The 22,924-nt window shown below is 32.7% G+C and overlaps 1 protein-coding gene across 1 annotated transcript in view; it reads left to right on the forward strand.

The window, feature by feature from the left end:
* The window catches only part of LOC111699349 (Fanconi anemia group M protein homolog), a 61,588-nt gene that overhangs the window by 33,459 nt on the left and 5,205 nt on the right, over positions 1 to 22,924 (forward strand). The window contains exons 41-48 of the mRNA XM_023470000.1: positions 5,603 to 5,659; positions 15,394 to 15,572; positions 15,832 to 15,872; positions 16,535 to 16,738; positions 17,244 to 17,332; positions 20,278 to 20,342; positions 21,891 to 21,952; positions 22,812 to 22,861. Coding sequence (XP_023325768.1) covers positions 5,603 to 5,659; positions 15,394 to 15,572; positions 15,832 to 15,872; positions 16,535 to 16,738; positions 17,244 to 17,332; positions 20,278 to 20,342; positions 21,891 to 21,952; positions 22,812 to 22,861 — 747 coding nt within the window. The remainder of the gene's footprint in view (positions 1 to 5,602; positions 5,660 to 15,393; positions 15,573 to 15,831; positions 15,873 to 16,534; positions 16,739 to 17,243; positions 17,333 to 20,277; positions 20,343 to 21,890; positions 21,953 to 22,811; positions 22,862 to 22,924) is intronic.

Consider the following 22,924-nt stretch of genomic DNA (forward strand, 5'->3'; position numbering starts at 1 on the left):
GAAAACGAAATTTTCTCCCATTATTTGACATGTTTTTCAAGATTAAATAAAAAAGTGTAAAAACAGAAAATAATAAGACACTAAATTGCACCTTTTTCACTTTAAGATAAGCTCTTTATTCTAAAATTATCACTATTATTAATAATTTTGTCGGGCACAGTACTGAGTTGACACTTACAGAATACAGCTGTAGTGAGAGTGTGCAAATACTACGTTGCCATCTATTGTACTTAACAATCCATTTGCTTCTAGTAAGCTGGTAAAATCAAATTTAATACCCTTTTTTCAGTAAAATAAGTTTAAAATTTCACTACAGTACTCAATGATAACAATAAATAAGCTTAAATATTTATTTCAATTATAAACCAACAAGTGTTAAATATATAAGAGTTACGAAGGAAAATTATCTGCGCCAAGTATGAATTTATTAAATGTTTATTGTAATCTTGGACTATTTTGGGTATTTTAATAAGAAATATTATTTTGTGTTTTAAAATTTACAGAAATAAAACGGCATCCGATTATAGCTAGGGATTAGAAAGTTAGAGTTTTAAGCAGTAGTTCAATTTTTTTTTAATTGGTTCTGTAATTTTTTCAGTGAGACCTACACTTAGTACGATTATAAAACAAAATTTTAGTAATTGTTGTATTTTTAATTTTTATTCTATTTGAAATATTTTTCGTCTCAAGGAAAACAAAATGGAAATAATTGGACTTTTCTTTAGAAATTAATGATTTGTCAGCAGTTTTATTCTTTTAACTTTGACACTATTAAATTTCGACATTTCTTTTAACAAATGTTTACCAATAAATAGGGCTGGGGATGGGATGATATTTCAAACCGTGAGTTGTTCCATTGCTTGATATGTTTTCTCTAATTTTAACCTAACTGACAAACATATTTGACACTTTGCTTTATTATAGATATTGGTTAACAACTTAACATGCTTAATTTCAGTGGTATTTCAGGATAAAAAATATAAATAAAAAATGCCTTTAAAGCGTTGTTAACATATTACTTGTAAACTCAAGAACCCCCCCCCCCTTAACCCTAATCCCTTCTATAGATTGAAGCGGAAATATAAAGCTTTTCCAAGAGATGTTGACTTGAAATCGAATTACCGTCACGAGAAGATTTGAAAACTCACATGTTGTATTTTGCGTATCTGTGCGTGAAATATTCTGCGTATTGCGTATTTGTTTGCGTGTTAAGGCGTGCATGTGTGTGGTCAGTTTCTGGTCTTGTATCACCACAGGGTAAGGGCCGGGGGCGTAGTAGATGAAAGGGATGGGGGGGGGGTTGTAAGACATTGACAACAAAATGTAATCTGAGACCAGATTTAATAAATAACGTGAAGTGGTTGAACCGCATTAACGCAGTCGTAGAGAAGTGGTTCATCTAACTCTTTCTGTTTTAATTACTTCTCGCTATTTATAGAATTTGGTCTCTGGTCTGTTTATGTTCGTTGAATCTTCTAAATTTAGAATTTTTATAAAAGTTTGTATTCAAGTTTGAAAAGTTGTAACTAACCCAACCTATGATGGTGGTGGGTCCCTGGTTTAGAGTTTGAACCAAACAGAATTAGTTTGATTTGAATTTTAGTCCTTAAAACGGGTTTCAGAGCCTCAAGCTCAATGAAAATCAAACTTAAGTTCGATATTTGTAATATAAACTGTTGGGTGGTGTCCCCGGCCTTGTTTTTACCAATATTCCTCACTGCCTCAAATATCGGTGGTTAGAAGAGATGTAATGAGCTACATCATCAATCATTCAAACATCTATATGTATATATGTATATATGTTTATATATTATATATATTATATATATTTATATATTTAAGTTTAAGAAAAATCTGAGAAGTATTACTTACAATATTGTTTATTCTAACATAGTTGCCCCCTGTTCTTAAATTCAGAATTTGGCTTAAAAACAGCAATTCGTTCTTAAAGTTCTTAATTTTCGGGGGGGGGGGGGGAGTTTTTAAATTTTTCAAATGTTATTTTAAAAATGTCACCTTAAAAATATGTTCGAGATTTTCAACAAAAGTCTTGTAAACCCATTAAAAATATGATGAAGAAAAATTGTTGTGTTTGTACCTCATAAGAAAGTTCCTTTTACATTTTATTAAAAGTTTTGATTTCAATCTTCATACCTCCTACTGTACATATGTTTCTTTTTACATTTTAGTATATCAGGTTCAGAAGATAGATAAGAATTCTATTTATTAATGATAAATAGGGGGTTTTTGAGACTTTTTTTCAAGAGGAACCCAGCGAGAAAAAGGGATATGTAATTATTAACATATGTCAGAAAAAGTGAAATTTACTAATGAAAATTGATTTTCAGGTGATTAATTTAGGAAAAATATAAACGATTTCCATTTTTTAAGTCACCTCATATTTTAAAAGATAAAATATTTTGTTACATTATAACTAAACGTTTAAACTATCTGTGCTGTACAATAGTTCCATGTTTACTGTTTCAAAAAATGCTCTTTAAAATCTTTATTTTGGAAAATGTTCCTAAGTTTGTCATAATTTTTGGCAACATTTTTTAGAAAAATCTTAAATTTAAGAATAGGGTTCTTAAGTTTTTGGAAAGCCGGGGGAAACTATGTTCAAGCATTTGCTCTCTTTGTACTATGTCAAATTTTGATCCTGAGATTAGATAATGCGAAAAACGAACCTGAGAAGATTGTCTGAGGTTCGGTTTTTCTTTTTGTTTTTTCTTAGGATAACATTTTTGCATAGTTTAATATGAGCAATCTTTCTGGAATACAGCTTTGAAATTTAGAAAATTAACCAGTTCACAATATTTGGTTATGTATATGTATATGTATATGTATATGTATATGTATATGTATATGTATATGTATATGTATATGTATATGTATATGTATATGTATATGTATATGTATATGTATATGTATATGTATATGTATATGTATATGTATATGTATATGTATATAGTCTTTAACAAAGTGTATAAGTTTGCAAATAATTTGGCAAAAAATAAACTTACAAAAACTATGAATGTAAGAAAAAAGGCGGAATAGAGTACTGGTATAATGTATATGGCTGTATGGCTAAATGTTTGATGATCATGTATTCACATTTAATCGTGTTTAGGTAATATCAAGTCAATATTTTATATCAAGCTTAGTTATACACGGCACGAATACAGATACAGATACAGATACAGATACAGATACAGATACAGATACAGATACAGATACAGATACAGATACAGATACAGATACAGATACAGATACAGATACAGATACAGATACAGATACAGATACAGATNACAGGTACAGGTACAGGTACAGGTACAGGTACAGGTACAGGTACAGGTACAGGTACAGGTACAGGTACAGGTACAGGTACAGGTACAGAAAATAAAAACTCAAAGTTTTCTAGGTAACAATTTTCTAACCTCCCTACTCTACGAGATGAATAAAACAGTGTTGAACTATGTTTCTCGATCTTGATTTCGTTCAAAATCATTTATTCTTGACATGGATTGAATCTATTGACAATATTATTAGCTCAAGATCCTTTGATCTTTATGCAAATAGAGATTTTGTAAGGTGAGGTGCACATTGTTAAAAATCACTATCTGGGGATTTGAAATTGTTAGTAAGTGAAAGTAAATCTTGAGAAGTTGGGATACACACAATCACATAAATAAGATTATGAAAATTCTTATGGGATTATTCACCATTTAAAAATACATATAATTAAGGAATTGAGTCTTTTTCACAAACTCTGGTTTTCTAATCTTTATAATCTTTGCAATCCAATAACGTAGACCTTAGATTTTTCAAACTATAAATTCTGTTGGATCAATTAGACTTAGTTGGAATTATATCAAAGGTTTACACAATCAGGTTGGACAGATTTAGGGATTAGAAAATTTCAGTTTGTGGCAACTTCCTTTAGCCATTTTAAATGTTCAGTATTTTCACACATTTTTTTTGTAAATTTCAAATTTTAGTTCATTATAAAGAAACATCTTTAAGAATTGACATTTAGAGTTTTTATTTTTAACAGAAGGACTAATAATTTTTTTTCTGGCACAATGGTTTAGAATTGTAGGAGTATTTTTTATATGAAAAGAACCCCTACCTCCCCCTGAGTCTTAAACCTGGTTGAACTCCCACAGTTTTACATAGCGTGCCAATCAAGCATTTAAATCCAACGTCATGATTATTTTCTAACCAAACATTATTATTATAAAATAATGCAGAAGGTGGGGGGGGGGGACATCGGGGATATTTGCACGGTAGTTGGAACTACTAAAAATACATTTATTTAAGTATTCAAAAATTCTGAATACACCCTTTTTAATGGATTTATTTTGCAAAACTTTAAACTTTTAAACATGTTAATTGACAGCCTTATCTTTACCCACTCAGGTAATTTCAGGCGTGGGTGAGTCAGTCAGTCAGTCAGTCATTGATGGAGCGATTTTCCCAGTTTCTTATTATCGTAGTAGTTTAGTATCTCAGAATATCAGTATCTGTAAATATCAGTATCTTCAGTATCTTCTTTTGATAGTTTCCTTTTTCTAAGTGTGTCAATATCTTTGTAGTATAGTAACTCTTATCTGAGTAACTTAGTATCTCTGAACATCTGCATCTTATTATCTTAGTATCTCAATTTACCAAGTATCAGTATCTCAGTATCTCTGAACATCTGCATCTTATTATTTAAGTATCTCAATTTACTATGAATCTCTGAATATCAGTATCTCAGTATCTCTGAACATCTGTATCTCAATATCTCTGAATATCAGTATCTCTGAACATCTATATCTATGTATTAAAGTATCTCAATTTACTAAGAATCTCTGAATATCAGTATCTCAGTATCTCTGAATATCTGTATCTCAGTATCTCTGAATGTCAGTATCTCAGTATCTGAACATCTGTATCTTAGTATCTTAATTTACCAAGTATCTCTGAATATAAGTATCTCAGTATCTCTGAACATCTGTATCTTAGTATCTTAGTATTTAAGTATCTCAATTTACCAAGAATCTCTGAATATCAGTATATCTCGAATTACCATTCATTAAGCTAAATTAATAATCACGCAACCTCCAATATTGTGTAAACTGCATAGTAAATAATATTAGACATCTCATGCATAATTAATCTATTCATACTACATTGGATTTGAGTATTAATACACCATTAACATATTAATCCATCCAATCTACAAACCTGCAACTCATTTATGTATATTATATAATAATGCTAATCGCTCATATATGCAGAATTATATAATAATGCTATTCGCTCATATATATGTTTGTCATATTTTTTTTTAATTCAATACCAAGTGCGGGTAAACGGCTGGAGTAGCTAATAATATAAACCTGGGCAACTTCGGGTACTCCAGCTATACTTTTCATATATTAAGCTACAAAATTTAAATGCTCGATTTGTTCTAATTGAGATTAGCCTACAATGTCTAAATTCAATATTAAACTACATAAACAAATAATTTTGGGAAATCTTGAAATTAAATAGTTCGATCACAACATTATACATTTAGATCAAAGTGTTAGAGTTTCTTCTGACAATGGTGTTTTAGATGCCTGAGGATTCTGAAGGAAGTTATCTTGAGGACTCATTCTGTGTTGGATCTCAGGTAGAAACTACCCCCCAATCTTTTTACAGTTTTAGATTTAAAGATTTAAAAACGGTGAACTTGTGAAGTTGTGCTCAGTTTTAGTTCTAAAGGAGAAATTGGTGAACCCCCAATAAATTCATGCATTAGAATATTCAAAGTGAATCACGGGCGAGTATAATAGAACAATTTGTTTTTATATTTAATTTGAATTGTATAAACTGCAAGGTTTATATGTATTTTTGTATTTACTATTTAGGTAAACCTTTTATACATTATATTTATAGATCTATTAAAATACTTAAATTATATTTTTTGGTTCTGTGAAACGTTTCTCTCTGATATGCTTAATTTACAAATATTTTGATATATAAAAGGGCATTGCAGCTGGAGCTTTTTTACAGAAAATATTTTTTTTTTAGTTTGAATATAAGAAGAATATCAAGAAAAATATTTTTGTTATTTGAAAACTGGAAAGTTGTCAAAAAGATATATTTTTTTTATCCTTTATTTGAATAAGTAAGACAATTAGAAGTTTTTTAAAATATATATTACTGCCAATAAATAGAATTCATTTCTGTTTGATCCAGATCCTGGATCCGGATCCTGGATCTGCCCTGAAAAAAATTGATCCGGATCCTGGTCATGGACATTTTATAAAGAATACCGATATTACTTGCAGTAGATCGGAGGTTCATCTAAGATATATTTGAGTGACTGAACATTGTACTATGTACACCCATGATGAACCAAAAATACCACAAAACAATATTTAGTTTTAAGATCTGCCACGAAAAGTATCTTAGTACAAACCAAATAGATTATCAAGTACAATAGGTGGCAACAGAGAAATGAACCAATTATACACAACGTCACAAGTGTCAAATATAACAAGGAAAACAACATTTTCTCACATTAGTTGACATGTTTTCCAAGATTAAATAAAAAAAGTGTAAAAACAGAAAATAAAGAACACATAAAATTGCACTTATTTTATTGTAAGAAAATCATTTTATTCTAAAATTATCACTATTATTGATTATTAAACTGAATTGACACTTCTGATGTCAGAATACAACTGAACTGAAAGTGTACAAATTCTACGTTTCCATTTATTGTACTAGAATCTATTTGGTACAAACAAACTACCACAAATGTAAGTCTTATACGTACATGCCACACATCGGTAGATGAACCCCTGTAGTAGATGTGTACAGTGTACTATGTACAAAGAAATATTGTTTTATGTTACCGGGAACATCTGTTTAGAACTGGAATACAGTTTAAGTGTCTACCTACAATTCTACTTTATCTTATCTTCAGTCTTAAAATCCATTATATAAAATATTGAATAGAAGAGTTTATAGTATTATTTATAGTGTCCATTAGTGGGTTTATGGCTGGGTGTTGTACAGGGGTTTTCTTTGGAGTAGGGAACAGTGTTAGAGATACTGAACAGAAGTTTTGAGACAACCATTCGAACATGGGGGGGAGGGGGAACAATTTATGCTCTTAATTGTAGAAAGATAAATAAAACCTTCCTAATCATGAATGGTAAATATGTATTACTTAAAAATTTGCACACGATTTTTATTTAAAAATTGCACACTCAAAAAAGAGCAAGAAAATTTTTGAAATTTGTTTGCAAAAATATTGATAGGGTAATTTTAATATCAATTAGATCTACGTTTTAGAATTTAACAAGCAGCCATCCTTAAAACTAATAATTATTATTAAGAGATAAAAAACGTTTACAAACTGACTTTAAACGTTTGAATAAAAATGGTTTTTTAAAAAGTAGTTAAAAATGAAGAGAACTTACTATCTCTATGTATTAAACTAATGTGTTCTCTACTCCAAGGTGCAAACTTAACTTTAATTTATGCAACAGTTAGGTGTTACTCCCAACTTATATATTCATATAGTTCTCTGTACACTTATACATAGTATATTTTTCTTGCTCATATACATGGTTTTTTTTTGTACAGAAACTATTAATATTTTTTTATTTCAAAGTTTTCGTGAAATTCGCGAATTTTTTACCTTTTGTTCAAAATTGTATTTTTTTTCGCAAAAAATGTCATCAACCCATTTTAACCTTATTTTACTAACAATTTTGATAAGATATTAAAGATTTTGAATTTTCTTTAAAACGTTTTGTTTAAGAGCCGTTAAATTGAAGTCAAAATTGACAAGTAAATTTGTTTATTTTAACATTCCTTACACATAGCAGTCGTTGGCTCGTTGCAGAAATATTTAAATATAATTTAACTCTCAGAGATTATTTACCAAAGATTCACATCAAACATGATACTCAGTCATTTTTAATTTTGCTTAAGATTTGTTTAATTGAAATCAAAGTTGACAACTAAATTTGCTTATTTTAACATCCCTTGCACATAGCAGTCGTTGCAAAAACATTTAAATAGAATTACTCTCCGAAAACTATTAACTAAAGATTGTTAATATCAAACATGATAAGTCGTGATTTTTAAGTCGCAATGTTCAGTTGAACACCCTTTAATACAGGGTGTCCCACGAAACATGACAATAGGAAGACGACTTGAAAGTCGTCTTTGGTATTTGAATTTATTTGTGACATTTAGTCTTCTATCTACTTTAACATGTATGATTCTTGAAACAATTATCACATAGTTCTCCTAGCCCTGGCATTTCCAAAAAGTGGTCTGCGTTTTTTGTGCTTTCAATATTACCTGAGATATAAAGAGTTTGGTTCAGATTTCAATTTTGTTAAATAAAAGCAAAATTGTCGAAATCTGAACGAAATTCTTCATATCTCGGGCAATATTGAAAGCACAAAAAAGGCAGACCACATTTTGGAAATGGCAGGACAAGGGAAATTTTGTGATTATTATCTCTAGAAATTTACTTCTAAAATTAGGTTGACAAATAAACGCAGCAAATTATATCAAAAATCAAGACGACATTCAAGTCGTCCTGCATACTGTCATGTTTCGTGGGACACCCTGTAGATGAACAGTATTTACACATGCATACTAACAACCTTAGATAATTCGTCTGCATATTAACCCTATCACGGCTGGGGGGGGGGGGGCGTTCCCACTCCTTTTGGTTTTTTCTAAATAACTTAATAAACTACTTACATTTGAAATTTTTAACTTCTTTACTTTTTCAGTATCATAGATCGGAAAAAAAACATTTGTTATGCAAAGGGTAGGGTGGAGGATAGTCAAACGGCGGTTCGGACTTTCAAAAAAATCCGAAATGCTAAAGAAATTTTTTATTAATGAAGCTGCAGGGCTAAGTATGTATAAAAAGCCCTTAAAAAATAGATTTAATAAGATGTGTCACATGGTAATATTTCTCAAAATTAAGAAACCAATTTTTTTTTACATTTGCCCGACATACTTTTTGATCTTTTTAAAATCCTCCCTTGCACTTGTATATTTTTAACAACAATCATAAATCAGTCATATTATACTGCAGCGTTACCCACAAAGAAATAGACTTAAGAATCAACAGTTAAAATTTTTTGAGTCTTTGTTCAGTTATTAAATTAATTAATTAATTATTTTTTATTTGCCAAACTAAACGAACTATATTCAAGACAGAAAGCCAACTTCAACCTTCAGATCTTTATAGTAAAAGATTTTCAGGGTTGTCATTATAGTCTCATCCTTTGTGCGTAACCCTGTATATTCAAGGTTCAACACTCAACAGGAAACCCTTACTAGATGTGAAAATAGAAATGCAGAAAATCGCTGATAAACAATTTATTTTCTAAATTTTCATACATTTTTTCCTAAGATCATTTGCTATCTTATATATTAAATGGTATGAAAATGTGCTACACATTTACCCTGGGGGGCCTCACCAGACACCCCTATTGAAATATGACAATCTTCTTGATGCGATTGGGGAAAAATATGGATTTTTATCGAACGAAGTCGAGGTGGAAAATTTCGTCGAAATTACATCGAAATTTTCGAAAGTTTTGAACGAATTTCGTTCAGTTTCGTTCGTTCATTATCGCGAATTTCGTTTGACGAAAATTTCGTTGGAAATCCTTTATCGAACTAACCGAAATCATCTAGAAATTTTTACACTATTGTTTCAAAATTGGTTCACTATTAATTGCCAAATGGTCACGTTAGCAATGTACACTCCTGTCCACGGGTATACCACACAAACTGTGCACTGTACACTTAACTGTATTTAATTTAAAACTGAACTGAACATTTTGTAACCAAAACACAAGTTCCTACAATAAACCCCGAAAACCTGCGAAATCTAGATTGTGTTTTTTTCATAATTAATTTTAAAAAACTAGGTTAAATAACTTAATTAACAGCTAAAATGAAAGTACGAATTTTATTTATTCTTATGTGTGCAAGTACATTTCAAAAGTTTTATTGAGTAAGGTCAAAATTATGTTTTTGCCATCTATATATATATATATCAATTTTGCTTGTTTGTCTATATGTTTGGATGCTATATCGTTTGCACTAATGTCTGATTGAACTAACGTACTTTTGCACTAAAGTCAGCTGATCAGTAACACTTGTGGACGCAGCGCCCGGCCCCCTAGCCTGTCCTAGCCGCGGCGCTCGGCCCCCTAGCCTGTCCTAGCCGCAGCGCTCGGCCCAGAAATTGTCTTAACCTAACCTAACCCTCAAATAAAACGTAAGTCCGAATGAACGTAAGTGCGAATATACGTTAATCCGATCAATCATTAGTGCAAATGATACGACACCTATGTTTGTTTGAACAATTTTGAAATCCACCAATTCAAAACTTTCAAAATGGCGACTTGAGCGACATTTTAAGGGGACGGGAAGCTCCCTATAGGTCAAGTTAACCCCCCCCCCCCCCTACACCTCCCGCCATCACAACCTTGGAAGTCCCATTTGTTTATGTATGGAAGTATTTGTTTTCAATATGTTTTCATAATTTCACATATTTAAACATTATCTTCGGATCTCCTAAATTGACAGTTAGTATACTGGGGGTTTGTCGGAAAGCGGGGGGAGGGTCGGTGGAAACTTTCAAATTATCTTAAATTTTATAATTTGCAGTTTCTTTGGTACGATTTAATGACCACCTTCTGAAAAGGACAACCTTCCTGTGATTTTTAAATAAAAAACTAAAACCCCGCTTACTCCATTCAAACAGTTTCATAAAAATAAAATGGAAGACGTAAATCCGTCTTTTTTATTCTCAATTTAGATATTATATATTTTCACGGTTAACATTTTTTCAGTGTACAGGTTTTATATAGATTAATTTAACCAATTACGTTAATACTGAAATTCTCTTTTTTTGTTAATCCACCCCACCCCTCCCCCTTCTCCTTATTGGGAATTTTCCAAATGGTTTTTCAAAACAATTATACCTTTACATATCACCCCTCCCTCATTCTACTGTTGGTTCATTCTTAACCACACATTTAATGCTTTCTGAATTTTTCCTAAGGTTACTGACTTTATTTTACTTTTTTGTTTCCCCTCATTTTCTTACTTTGAAATGATTTTCTTTGTCTCATTTCGCATTTTTAGGAAAATTAAATTTTCAATTGAAAAGAATATTTTTTAAATTTTTTTGACACGAACCTCCCTCACAGGGCGTCATATCATGCCGAGTACCTGTCAGAATTATTATAATTTTTATTTCATATTTTCACTTTCGCTTCATGCACTTGATGGAGACAAATTTGTTCTGAAATCAAAGTTTTTTTATGATTCATAAAAAAATTAGTTGTTTTCTTGATGAATTTAACTATTAATGTCTTCTAATAAAATCTGCTTTATTTAACTACAGGGTTACCCACAAAAGATGAGACTTCAGAGACGACTGTACAGAATTTAACCTGTCTGTTTCCTTTTATTTATGATTCACTTGTTTCGTTTTGGTCTAACCATTGAATAAGACACATAAAGACTACATTTAATCTTAACTCAATCTTAGAATCGTCAGATTTAATAAGTGACAGGTCTTTCCTGTCCCACCCTTTGTGGGTAACCCTGTATATCCATTTCGACTTCTAGTTTGTCTATAATTAAATAATGTCTATCTTGAATGGGCTGCAGGGTTGAACCAGGATGGTATAATAGGATGAAAATATGGCAACATATGGATAACAGACGGATAAAGGCTGATTATTTTAGTTTTATATCTTTACATTGCTGATTAGTGATTTGAAAGCAGAAAATAAATGGTGGCAGATGATAAGCTATTTGGGAAAGGAAGGGGTAGGATGGAGGCATTTTTTGGAACGGTACATGACATGCCATGACATGCCATGACATTCCATGAATAGTCATGAAACGCCATGAAATCCCATGAAACGACATGAAATCTAATGAAATCCCATGAAATCCCATGAAATCACATGATATGCCATAAAATGCCATGAAATCCAATAAAATCTCATAAAATCCAATGAAATGCCATGAAATGTCATGAAATGCCATGAAATGCCATGAATTGCCATGAAATCCCATGAAATCCCATGAAATCCCATGAAATCCCATGAAATGCCATGAAATGCCATGAAATCCCATGAAATCCCATGAAATCCCATGAAATCATATGAAATCCCATGAAATCCCATGAAATCATATGAAATCCCATGAAATCCCATGAAATGCCATGAAATCCCATGAAATGCCATGAAATGCCATGAAATGCCATGAAATGCCATTGCATATTATAAAAGCGAGGAAATAATCAAAGAGTATTATTCCTTTTGAAGTTTTTGCGTGGTTTAATCGTGAAAACAGCTGAATACAATAATCAACCTCTCTCTCTGTCTAATCAACTAAACCTTCTTTATCATCTTATTTAACACTCTAAAAATATTTTAGCTGTGTCTGCTTTAAACGAATCATTTGGTTTTATCTATAAATTGATACGATCTTTTTATATACAGGCCAATTAAAAACTTCAATCCCTTGAAAAATGATATTTATTGATAAAAACTTGGTGGACCAAATAATTTTTGTGATAACTAGTATTTTTCACACTTTATTCTAAAATGATTTTCTGTACTTTGACAAATTGATCCAACTGAATTCATTGTTTGTAATGTCTAAGGTATACGACAACAGATTGCAGGATTAGAAAATTCAAGTTTTTGAAAATATTTTAAGTAAAAAAATAATTTTTTCGTATAACCGACAGTGAAATCAAAAAAATTAACGATGAACTCTTTTTCCAGCACACCCCTCCCCCCCCCTCCTCCCCTCCATATCAGAGTGAATGGGATTTTTCTAGAAGGTATTTACCCCTGTCCGATTTGTGTGGATAATAAGTAAAAGTATAGATTACAGTGAGTCCTGCTAAGCGGTCTTTTTAAACTTGGATAATTGAGAAAACTACAATTTATCACCAGGCTTCATGTTCTTCAAACGAATTCAAGGTTTATCTAACCACCTGGTGTCCCAATATACAGGTTGATTCAAGGTTTATCTAACCGCCTGGTGTCCCAATATACATGAGAATTCAAGGTATACCTAACCACCCGGTGTCCCAATATACATGAGAATTGAAGCTTTATCTAACCGCCTGGTGTCCCAATATACATGAGAATTGAAGGTTTATCTAACCACCTGGTGTCCCAATATACATGAGAATTGAAGGTTTATCTAACCGCCTGGTGTCCCAATATACATGAGAATTCAAGGTATACCTAACCACCCGGTGTCCTAATATACATGAGAATTCAAGGTTTTTCTAACCACCTGGGGATTAATAGAGTGTCCCAATATACATGAGAATTCAAGGTATATCTAACACCTGGGGATACACAGGGTGTGCGAATATACATGAAAATTCAAGGTATACCTATTTGGGGATATACAGGGTGTTCCAAGAAACATGAGAATTCATGGTTTATCTACCACCTGAGGTTATACAGGGTGTTCCAAGAAACATGAGAATTCAAGGTATATTTACCACCTGTGGATATACAGTGTGTTCCAATAAACACTATAATTCAAAGTATATTTACCACCTGGGGATTCACAGGGTGTTCCAATAAACACTAGAATTCAAGGTATATCTATCCATCTAGGGATTCACAGGGTGTTCCAATAAACATGAGAATTCAAGGTCTATCTATCCACCTGTGGATTCGAGATCGTATTTGATGCCTACATTAGGAAAAACTGTAATCCGATTGGTGGTTGTTTAGAATTTGTTTGTCAAATATTTTATTATTGTACTCAATAAAATCAGTGAATTTTGTAAATAAACCAAATACAAAATCGTCTCTCTTCACTGCAGTTCATCTAGCAGAAATATTTCAGACAAATGTGTAAAAATAACAAAGGGGCCTCGAGGTTGATCTAAGGTTGATAATTCCAGTGAAGGGTCGATAGGTTGATATAAGGTTGATAATCCCAGTGAAAGGTCGATAGGTTGATGTAAGGTTGATAATCCCAGTGAAGGGTCGATAGGTTGATGTAAGGTTGATAATCCCAGTGAAGGGTCGATTGTTGATCTAAGGTTGATAATCCCAGTGAAGGGTCGATAGGTTGATCTAAGTAATCCCAGTGAAGGGTCGATAGATTGATCTAAGGTTGATAATCCCAGTGAAGGGTCGATAGGTTGATCTATGGTTGATAATCCCAGTGAAGGGTCGATATGTTAATAGGTTGATCTAAGGTTGATAATCCCAGTGAAGGGTCGATTGGTTTATCTTAGGTTGGTAATCCCAGTGAAGGGTCGATAGGTTGATCTATGGTTGATAATCCCAGTGAAGGGTCGATATGTTAATAGGTTAATCTAAGCTGGTTGATAATCCCAGTAAAGGGTCGATAGGTTGATCTAAGCTGGTTGATAATCCCAGTAAAGGGTCGATAGGTTGATCTAATAGGTTAATCTAAGCTGGTTGATAATCCCAGTAAAGGGTCGATAGGTTGATCTAAGCTGGTTGATAATCCCAGTAAAGGGTCGATAGGTTGATCTAAGCTGGTTGATAATCCCAGTAAAGGGTCGATAGGTTGATCTATGCTGGTTGATATCCTCTCCACTACGCTTCCATAGTCGCAAACACAAAAACTATTAAAATATCACAAAGAAAATAATTGATCACTCGCCAAAAAAAAGTTTAAAAACAGAAAATAAAGAACACATAAAATTGCACTTATTTTACCGTAAGATAAGCACTTCATTCTAAAATTATTACTAATATTAATAATTTTGTCGGACACAAAAACTGATGTCAGAATACAGCTGTACTTAGAGTGTACAAATTCTACATTGCCGTCCATTGTACTAGAATCTATTTGGATCTACCCTAGTTTGTTTATTTACACCCTTGTTTAAAATCTAAGAAACTGCATTGTAAAACCTTCTGTTTGAACTTAAGTTTTACCTTAAATTTCGGGGTTTCTTGCCAAAAAAATGTCCCCATCATTGAAAATATATTAAGTAGTAATCTTTGCTTCTCTGTTCGGATTTCCGAACATACCTCATGAAACCTTTGACCGATTTGAAATCTCTTGAACCATGGGAATGTTCTTAGCTCAGTTGAGTAGGTAAACTAAATAAAGCTGTGTCACATTAAACTAAGCTAGTGGGATGGGTTAAATAGGCCTATGATAGGCGGGGTATTGTAAAAAGTCTGGCCACGCCATCAAAGTTGAAACCAAGTCGGCATTGGATAGGGTCGGTCCGGTTCTAATTCAAATTGACCCTAGTCTACCATAGTGTACACAAGCTAGTTTTTATATAATGTAAAATCTCTTTATCTCTAATTTATATATGGTTAGCATGTGGAATATATCTCCGAGCCGGAGACCCTGGATCTCCTGGAGGAGAAGGTGAAGATCAGGGGGTTGAGCAGGAGGAAGGAGATGGAGAAGAAGATGGAAATGTACAGAAACAAACGGAAACGAAATATAGAGGAAGAGAAACCGAAAAAGAAGACGACTGAGAACAGTGGAAAGAGGTGAATTATGTATTTCTTTTTAGTCATTAAACTGATCCACAAGTTTTCATTTCGTTATCGTTATCATTATCATTATCATTATCATTATCATTATCAATTATCATTATCATTATCATTATCGTTATCAGTTTTGGTTTTGGTTTTGGTTTTGGTTTTGGTTTTGGTTTTGGTTTTGGTTTTGGTTTTGGTTTTGGTTTTGGTTTTGGTTTTGGTTTTGGTTTTGGTTTTAGTTTTAGTAATTGTTATTTTTATTTTTCAGGAGAAGAATTATTGCACCTGTTAATGATTCTATCCTAGAAGGGATTGATTTAATATAATTTAACAAGTTTTTATTTCTAACAAGAGAGATTTGTTTTTCTAGTATTTTTCTAGGAATTGGGGGCATTAATTTCAAACCATTACTGTCCAAAACTTCTAATGTGGGTGTTTCACTGGTATATTAAACCATATATTAAAAATTTAGAATGAAAATTTACACAATATAATATTTTAAAGATAAAATTTTCCAGAAACTGAGACCTTCTGGAAACAATTAGACAGATTTTCAACTTCGTCTCTTCAAAATACTTGTAATCAGAAGACAGTGTTTTCCATTGCACGTGGATTTTACTTGCACGCAATTGCGAGCCCTGAAATTCAGCGCAATTCAGCGCAAAGGAATTACGATTGGAAATCCTTATTCTAACACAAATTTAGCTTATAAGTGCTGATCTTTGTACCAGTTGTACCAGTTTAAAAATAGAAATTTATTAGATTTTCCAGTTTGCCTTTCAAGATTTTCCAGTTTGCATTTTCAAAATGTAAAGCAACAATATTAATTACTTTTAGGAACCAAAAAAAATTGGGCCCAGTTATATGATTATTGGATACAAACACAAACAAACAAACTAGCATAAAATCAAACATTAAAAATATTTATAGATTTAAGTTTTCTATTTTTTTATTTAAATCCATCAATCCAGCATCTGAGGACCTATCAACTCAATCTGAATCATTGTTGAAGAATTATAATGAAGAATCTGACCTCCAAGGATCCTCGAGAAGACCTCCTTCAAGGAGGTCAGAGCCTCAACCAGGTCCTTCGGCTATATGGGACATCACTACCAGACTTGATAACACTATGGATGATTCATTGTATTATGTAAAACCAGACGTATCTGATTCAGGTAATCAAAAAACAAGAACCCTTCTTTTGGAAATTACAAATTTTGTGAATTTGGTTAAAAATTTAGCCAGACTTCACAGTGGTCCTCCATGCACAGATGGCACTGCCTGATTTACAATTGTACCCCTTGAAAGCCTTATATGATCAATAATGTGGAAGGGTTTTTTATTTTTCTGGGTTTAAGTGATTTTTTTTCTGACTTCATTTATTTTTTTTCTGCTGCAGAAATGCGCGTCACTTTTGTTAAGAAAATGCACCATTGAAAATAAGCAGTTTTCAAAATTATAAACTTTGATCTAATTCACTCTATCAGATAAAGCATTGATGGGTACCGTTGAGAATCGGGCATTTTCATGATTGCATTAATATTCACAGTTGAGTGGGTCGACTTTTGAAGCAACAATTTGTTGGTAAAATCTACCAAGTTCGGGTAAACGGCGAGAACTATATTTAACCTGGGCAGCGTCGAGTTCCCAAGCTAGTATGAAATAAGTATCTTGTTGCAGGATGTACTGAGAAAGCAAGCATTGTGATTGGTTCAACTGAAGTTAACAAAATACCAGACATTATCAGTCTTCTCAAACATTCCCATCAGGTGACACTTAAACCAGAGGCCGAAGCATTTAAAGCATTTGAGCTGCGTCTCAAATTTGAGACGCATGGATGGTTCCACTTGAAATTGTAATACATATTTTGAGATTTGGGCCGACACAATTGCTGTATTTATGTTCATTGGACTTTTGTAAGTCATAACTAAGGCACGCTAAAAATCGTTCTTTTAGTCCAGATTTTTCTGGTTCTAACTTTATCTTATTATTTAAATTAAGAGATTTGTTACAAAAATTCGTTTGTAATGTAGTAAGTGCCCTACTCCATAACAGTTTCTCGAACAAGTATCTATCCAGGTACAACTCAGATTCTCTTGACTATCAATGTCAACACACAGCTACAATCCTGTAAACTATCAATGCCTCAGCCAGGACAGGATCCATACAGCTACAATCCTGTGAACTATCAACACCACTACCACTGGGCGCAATCTTGTTAGCTATCAATGTCAACAAGGACACTAGCAGTTAATTGATTATTGTCTCAACACAGCTAGAATCCTGTGAACTATCAATGCCACTACAACTGGGTGCAATCTCCTAAACTTGTCTCAACTAGGAGATGATCCTCAACCTGTTTATCAAAACAGGGAACGATTACTCTCTCGCAGTAAACCGTACGGAGTCTATATCAACTAGCTATATCAACTATTACTTCAGTTTAGATTAGAATTGTGTCTTAACAGCATAATTACAAGTTAGGCACTGTTATATATATAACCTGGTTAAGCAATCGCATTATGGGTTTGACGGAGTTATATATATCTGCGTATTTAATTGGATTAATCACAATACATGATTTATGTATTTACTAATGGGCATGTTTAGCTTTATGGACAATGTACATTGTACAACGTAATTTACTATGGGAATCTATATTTGATACAAGGGGGGGGGGGGGAAAGGGAATGTTGAAAAATAGGGCTTTCTATCCCTTATTTCTTACACTTCAGCCACTCCAAGGTTTTTTTTTCGTTTCCATTCTTCTTTCTCTGCTGCAAGCAGAGAATGCATGAACTTCATTTCTATAGAGGCAAGGTCCAATGGTGCCTAGATAACATGAGTTTTTTTTTTCTTCCTCTTTCACGCAGTTGCATTGTCCAAACAGGCAATTGATGCTATATCTGCATCGTATAGGTTAATCCAATTCATCTAGATCATCCTATAGTTCCTCATAGGATACAAATGGGATATCTCATAGACTCCTTTTGATCCCTTCCCTATGTCTCTACTTGGATACTCTTTGTTGCTGATTTCTCAGTCATTTCTGTGTTCTGGTAACATCTGATGTATCCATGTTGATGTCTGGTTTTAGAATGATATCAGAACCTGTGTAACTGATTGACCGCTCAACTTCATCTCTGTCTTGGGTTTACATGAACTTATTCTGCATTTCCATATCTACGCCATCGTCTTCCAGACAGATAGGGGGGAAGGGGGTGCTTCTATACCTACAGATGTATTGTTCCCCAAAATTCCACTGTCACCTTCTGCTTGGTTTTCAGGAACGGGTTTAACTGCTTCATTACTTCTTTTGATACATCTAAGATTTCCTGACTCGTACACTTCCATTATTTCCGCTAAATCTGGTATGATCCAGTCCAAAAGGATCTTAACTTGTCACAACTTCCAGGTTTAATCTTCGGATATAAAACCAGACCCACTCCCTAACTTCAAACCTTGACATCATTGGTTTGTAGTATTGATCATCCTGGCATACTGTGGCTTGTTGTTTCTCCCTTATACCAGCATAAGCTCTCTGGAACCTTTCTTGCATCACTTCTGTCCAGTCTGATAAATCCATTGCCCTGTTAGCTTTAGGTACAAGATATATCCAATTAACAGGTAGTGTAGCTTCCTGTCTGAACATGGCAAAGTAAGGGGTCTTACCCGTGCTGGTATGCACGGTGGTATTGTAGGCCAGACAGGCCACCTTTACACCCAGATCCCATTCATCCTGCATCTCTCTTCCCATTGCTCTCAGAATACCCACTATAGTTCTATGACATTTCTCCACAATATTCAATGATGGAATGTGTCAGATTTGTACTCTAAAAGTAGATTGGTTTCATGTACTTCATGGGAAAATATAGGCATATGTAATCCAAGCTGTTTAAAAATATCTTCTTAGGGAATAGAGACAACTTTTGTAACTTAATTTTTTTGTGGGAGAGAAACATATTGCTTAAAAGGGAGAGATCGGCTTTGTAACATATTTGAGCTGAAATTGCAGTATTGTAGAGAATAACTTTAGTATGCATTTGATACCAATGAGACATTTTTATGGTGTAAAACATTTTAAAAATATTATTTATAAATTAATTTGCTGTTTAGAAACCTTTGCTGATTGTTTCTATAATTTTTTTCTCACAAATTTCTTAAAATGTTGTCTTCACAATCAAAATTAAGAAATCCTTCAACAAGCAACCCTATCTGAAAGAATGCGATATTTCCAATGGTAAAAGTTTATTATTTTTCTCAAACTTTTCGTATCCATGTTGAAGAATAGTTTTGTCAATTTTATTTAAGAATTGTTAAAAGCGTTTCTTCTGCTGGCTGAAACAACCAGTGAAATATTATGAACGACTTTTCACTCTTATTTAAAAATTGTACTCCGCAAAAATGTCTTATTTGTATTAAATGAAACCTGAAGTTTTTCTCTATAATACTGCACTTTCAGCTCAACTACCATGTCTAGTCGGTCTCTCCCTTCAAGGGAAAATCAATTTGTTTTGGGGGCAAAAGGAACAGAAAAACGTTTAAATGCCGGTCAGAATTTTAGAAAGGAGAAAGAATGTTTTTTTTTATGTGGTAACTTGCGCATGTCTGCCTCAGAAACAACAACGATATCCTTCACATTCTTGATAGGTTTTAAGGGTACATTTGAAATTACGTCATACCGTCCCTGCTGTGGAAATATTATTTTGTACAGTTGAATGTGGTTGTGCGGCAGAGTGAAGTTCCATTTATAGTGAGTACACGGATGGCTGTATTGAGGTAATATTCATTATTTCTTTTTCTTTTTTTATTCATTTGTATATACTAGCCAATATGCACGGTGTTGCCCGTGGAATTTTAAAAACACTTGAAAAATATTTTAATGTTTTTGAAAAAAATATAATTTTAGCTTATGTTACCCCCGGGTAGGGTTTGAATTTAATTGCGCGCAATTCCGTAATAGTTGCGCGCGAGAAACGCAACGTAATTGCGCGCTATAGCGCGCAATTCCGTCCAATTTTTTCGCGTTTTGTTTCAATTTTTTATCAAATGTAATTTAAACCTTATGGCACGGAATAAATGCAATTAATTATTGCGCATTTCCGTTCAACAACTAAAAAATCAATTTAAACCTTGGTACTGGGACACAATAAACTAAACTTAACTAACATTTCAGTCTCAAATGCTAAGAAAATTAGATTTAAACTTATCTTGTATTTATTAATATGCGTATGCAGCATGATAATCAGAAAACTGTAGCATATGAAGACGACATTTTAGACTCAAGCAGACCCATTTAACAACCTCGTTGCATTTAACTGAATAAGTGATTTAATAAGTTACTCTTAAAATTTTTTTGCTTTGTAACGTCATTAAGTCCACTGTAATTTTGTCTTTCTGTACCATAGTTTTCTGGTTCTCACTAGAGCAAAATATTTAATTTTGATTAAACGAACCAATTTAAACCAAAAAAGTTTCAATTTTAATGTTCATCCAATGTAAACAAATGCAAATGCATATTAGATTGTTAAATAGTAGTTTAACCACAAGACACTTTAAGATTTTAAAACTGTTGAAACAAGTGATTTTTTAAAATCTACAGAGATATTTTCATTCTTGTATCTGCTGCATAAACTTGTAAGTCACAGTTTAGATTATTGATTTTTAGATGGAAAAGCAAATCCGTTGCTCTCAATTCTGTTGCAAGTAATTCCGGTGTACGTAGTTCCTTGCAATTCCGCACAATTCTGCGAATATTTAGTTGCTTCCTTTTTCGCAAATATAGCTCAATTCCGCGCAACGGAATCTCGATTGGAAACCCTATACTCAAGGGTTCCATAAAAAAATGTCCGCCAATTTGGTTCAGCCGTTTTGCCAGCTATAGCTAACATAAATATATATAGAGAGAGAGAATAAGATATAAGGAACAGATCAATTGTCTCAAACTTTGATTTTTAAGCCCTTTTTAACTCGATGTTGTAATCATTTTCTTTAATGTATTCCCCTTGTATTATTATATTTTTTATGTAAATGCTCTTTTAATATAATTTGAAGTATATTTAATGATATATATTAAAGTTGAAACCAACAAAAATCGGGACTCACTTTAGCTTGACCCGGCTCACAAGAGAAGTGGTTCAGCTCAGTCTACGCGGTGTAATAGAAATAATCTCTGCAGTAGACTTTTTTGTGTCACAGAGTAGATTTTGTGTTTAACGCCTTTAATAATCTATTCCCTAGCAAAATGGAGTGAAAGGTATATTCGTAAACAAATATAAATAATCAAATGTTTAAAGAAATTTTTCAATTTAATATTTGTATTTCTAGGATTATGGAACCTGAGTTTATACTTGGCACCAATAGGAAGAAACTTGATGAGAAACTAGGAGGTAAACTACATACAGTTTAAATACAGGGTTATACAGGACTATAATGACGACCTTAAACTCTTAAAATATGATGATATAAAGGATGAATTTAGACTTGAAGTTTATAAGTTATATTAACTGAAATGGCAAAGATAGAAACAAGTTTGTATCTGCAGGGTATAAGGAATCTAAGAAAAAAGACCCAAGGCATTCTGCCTCATCCTTGTATCCCTGTAATATTTAGGGAATAAGGGTGCTTTATTTTATTTGTTTTTAATTCTATATCTTTGTAACCTGATGTTGTAAACCTTTGACATTTTGAACAACATTGAGTATTTAATCTAGCAGAATTAATATTTTGAAATATCAAAGTTCTTCACCATCAGGTTGCAAAAATGAAATGAAATTTACAGTTATAATTTAGACCTGAATTATGCAGACTTTTTGTTGGTTATTGGAAATAAACACACAGACACCCAAACAGACAAATACACAGATAAACAAACAGACAAATACACAGATAAACAAACAGACAAATACACAGATAAACACACAGACAAATTAACAGACAAACACACAGACACTCAAATAGACAAATACATAGACAAACACACAGACAACCCAAATATTGAAATATACATAAAGAGGGGTCAAGAGACAGAATTTAAAGAATTTGAGCCACGTCTCAAACATGATTGGTTCCACTTGAAATTGTGTTCAGTCGTTTCGAGATTTGAGCCTGCTCTCGATCGGAACCGGTTTTTATGCAGTTCAGCAACGCGGTTTAAATTCTTTAAATTCGGACTAAGGTCTCATAAAGTTAAATCCATGGCTTAATTTGAAGTTAGGGAAATTATTATCATTGTCATCTATTTTTAAGGAATGAGAGAGAATTATGATAAATGTGTTGTTATTGTGGAATCAGAGAAGGTAACATTTTACTAATGAGTGACGAAAAGTTTTCATTGGTTTATCTGGATGTCATGTTAACCT

Source organism: Eurytemora carolleeae, unplaced genomic scaffold (genome assembly GCF_000591075.1).
Source record: "Eurytemora carolleeae unplaced genomic scaffold, Eaff_2.0 scaffold214, whole genome shotgun sequence".
Taxonomy (NCBI): Eukaryota; Metazoa; Arthropoda; class Copepoda; order Calanoida; family Temoridae; genus Eurytemora; species Eurytemora carolleeae.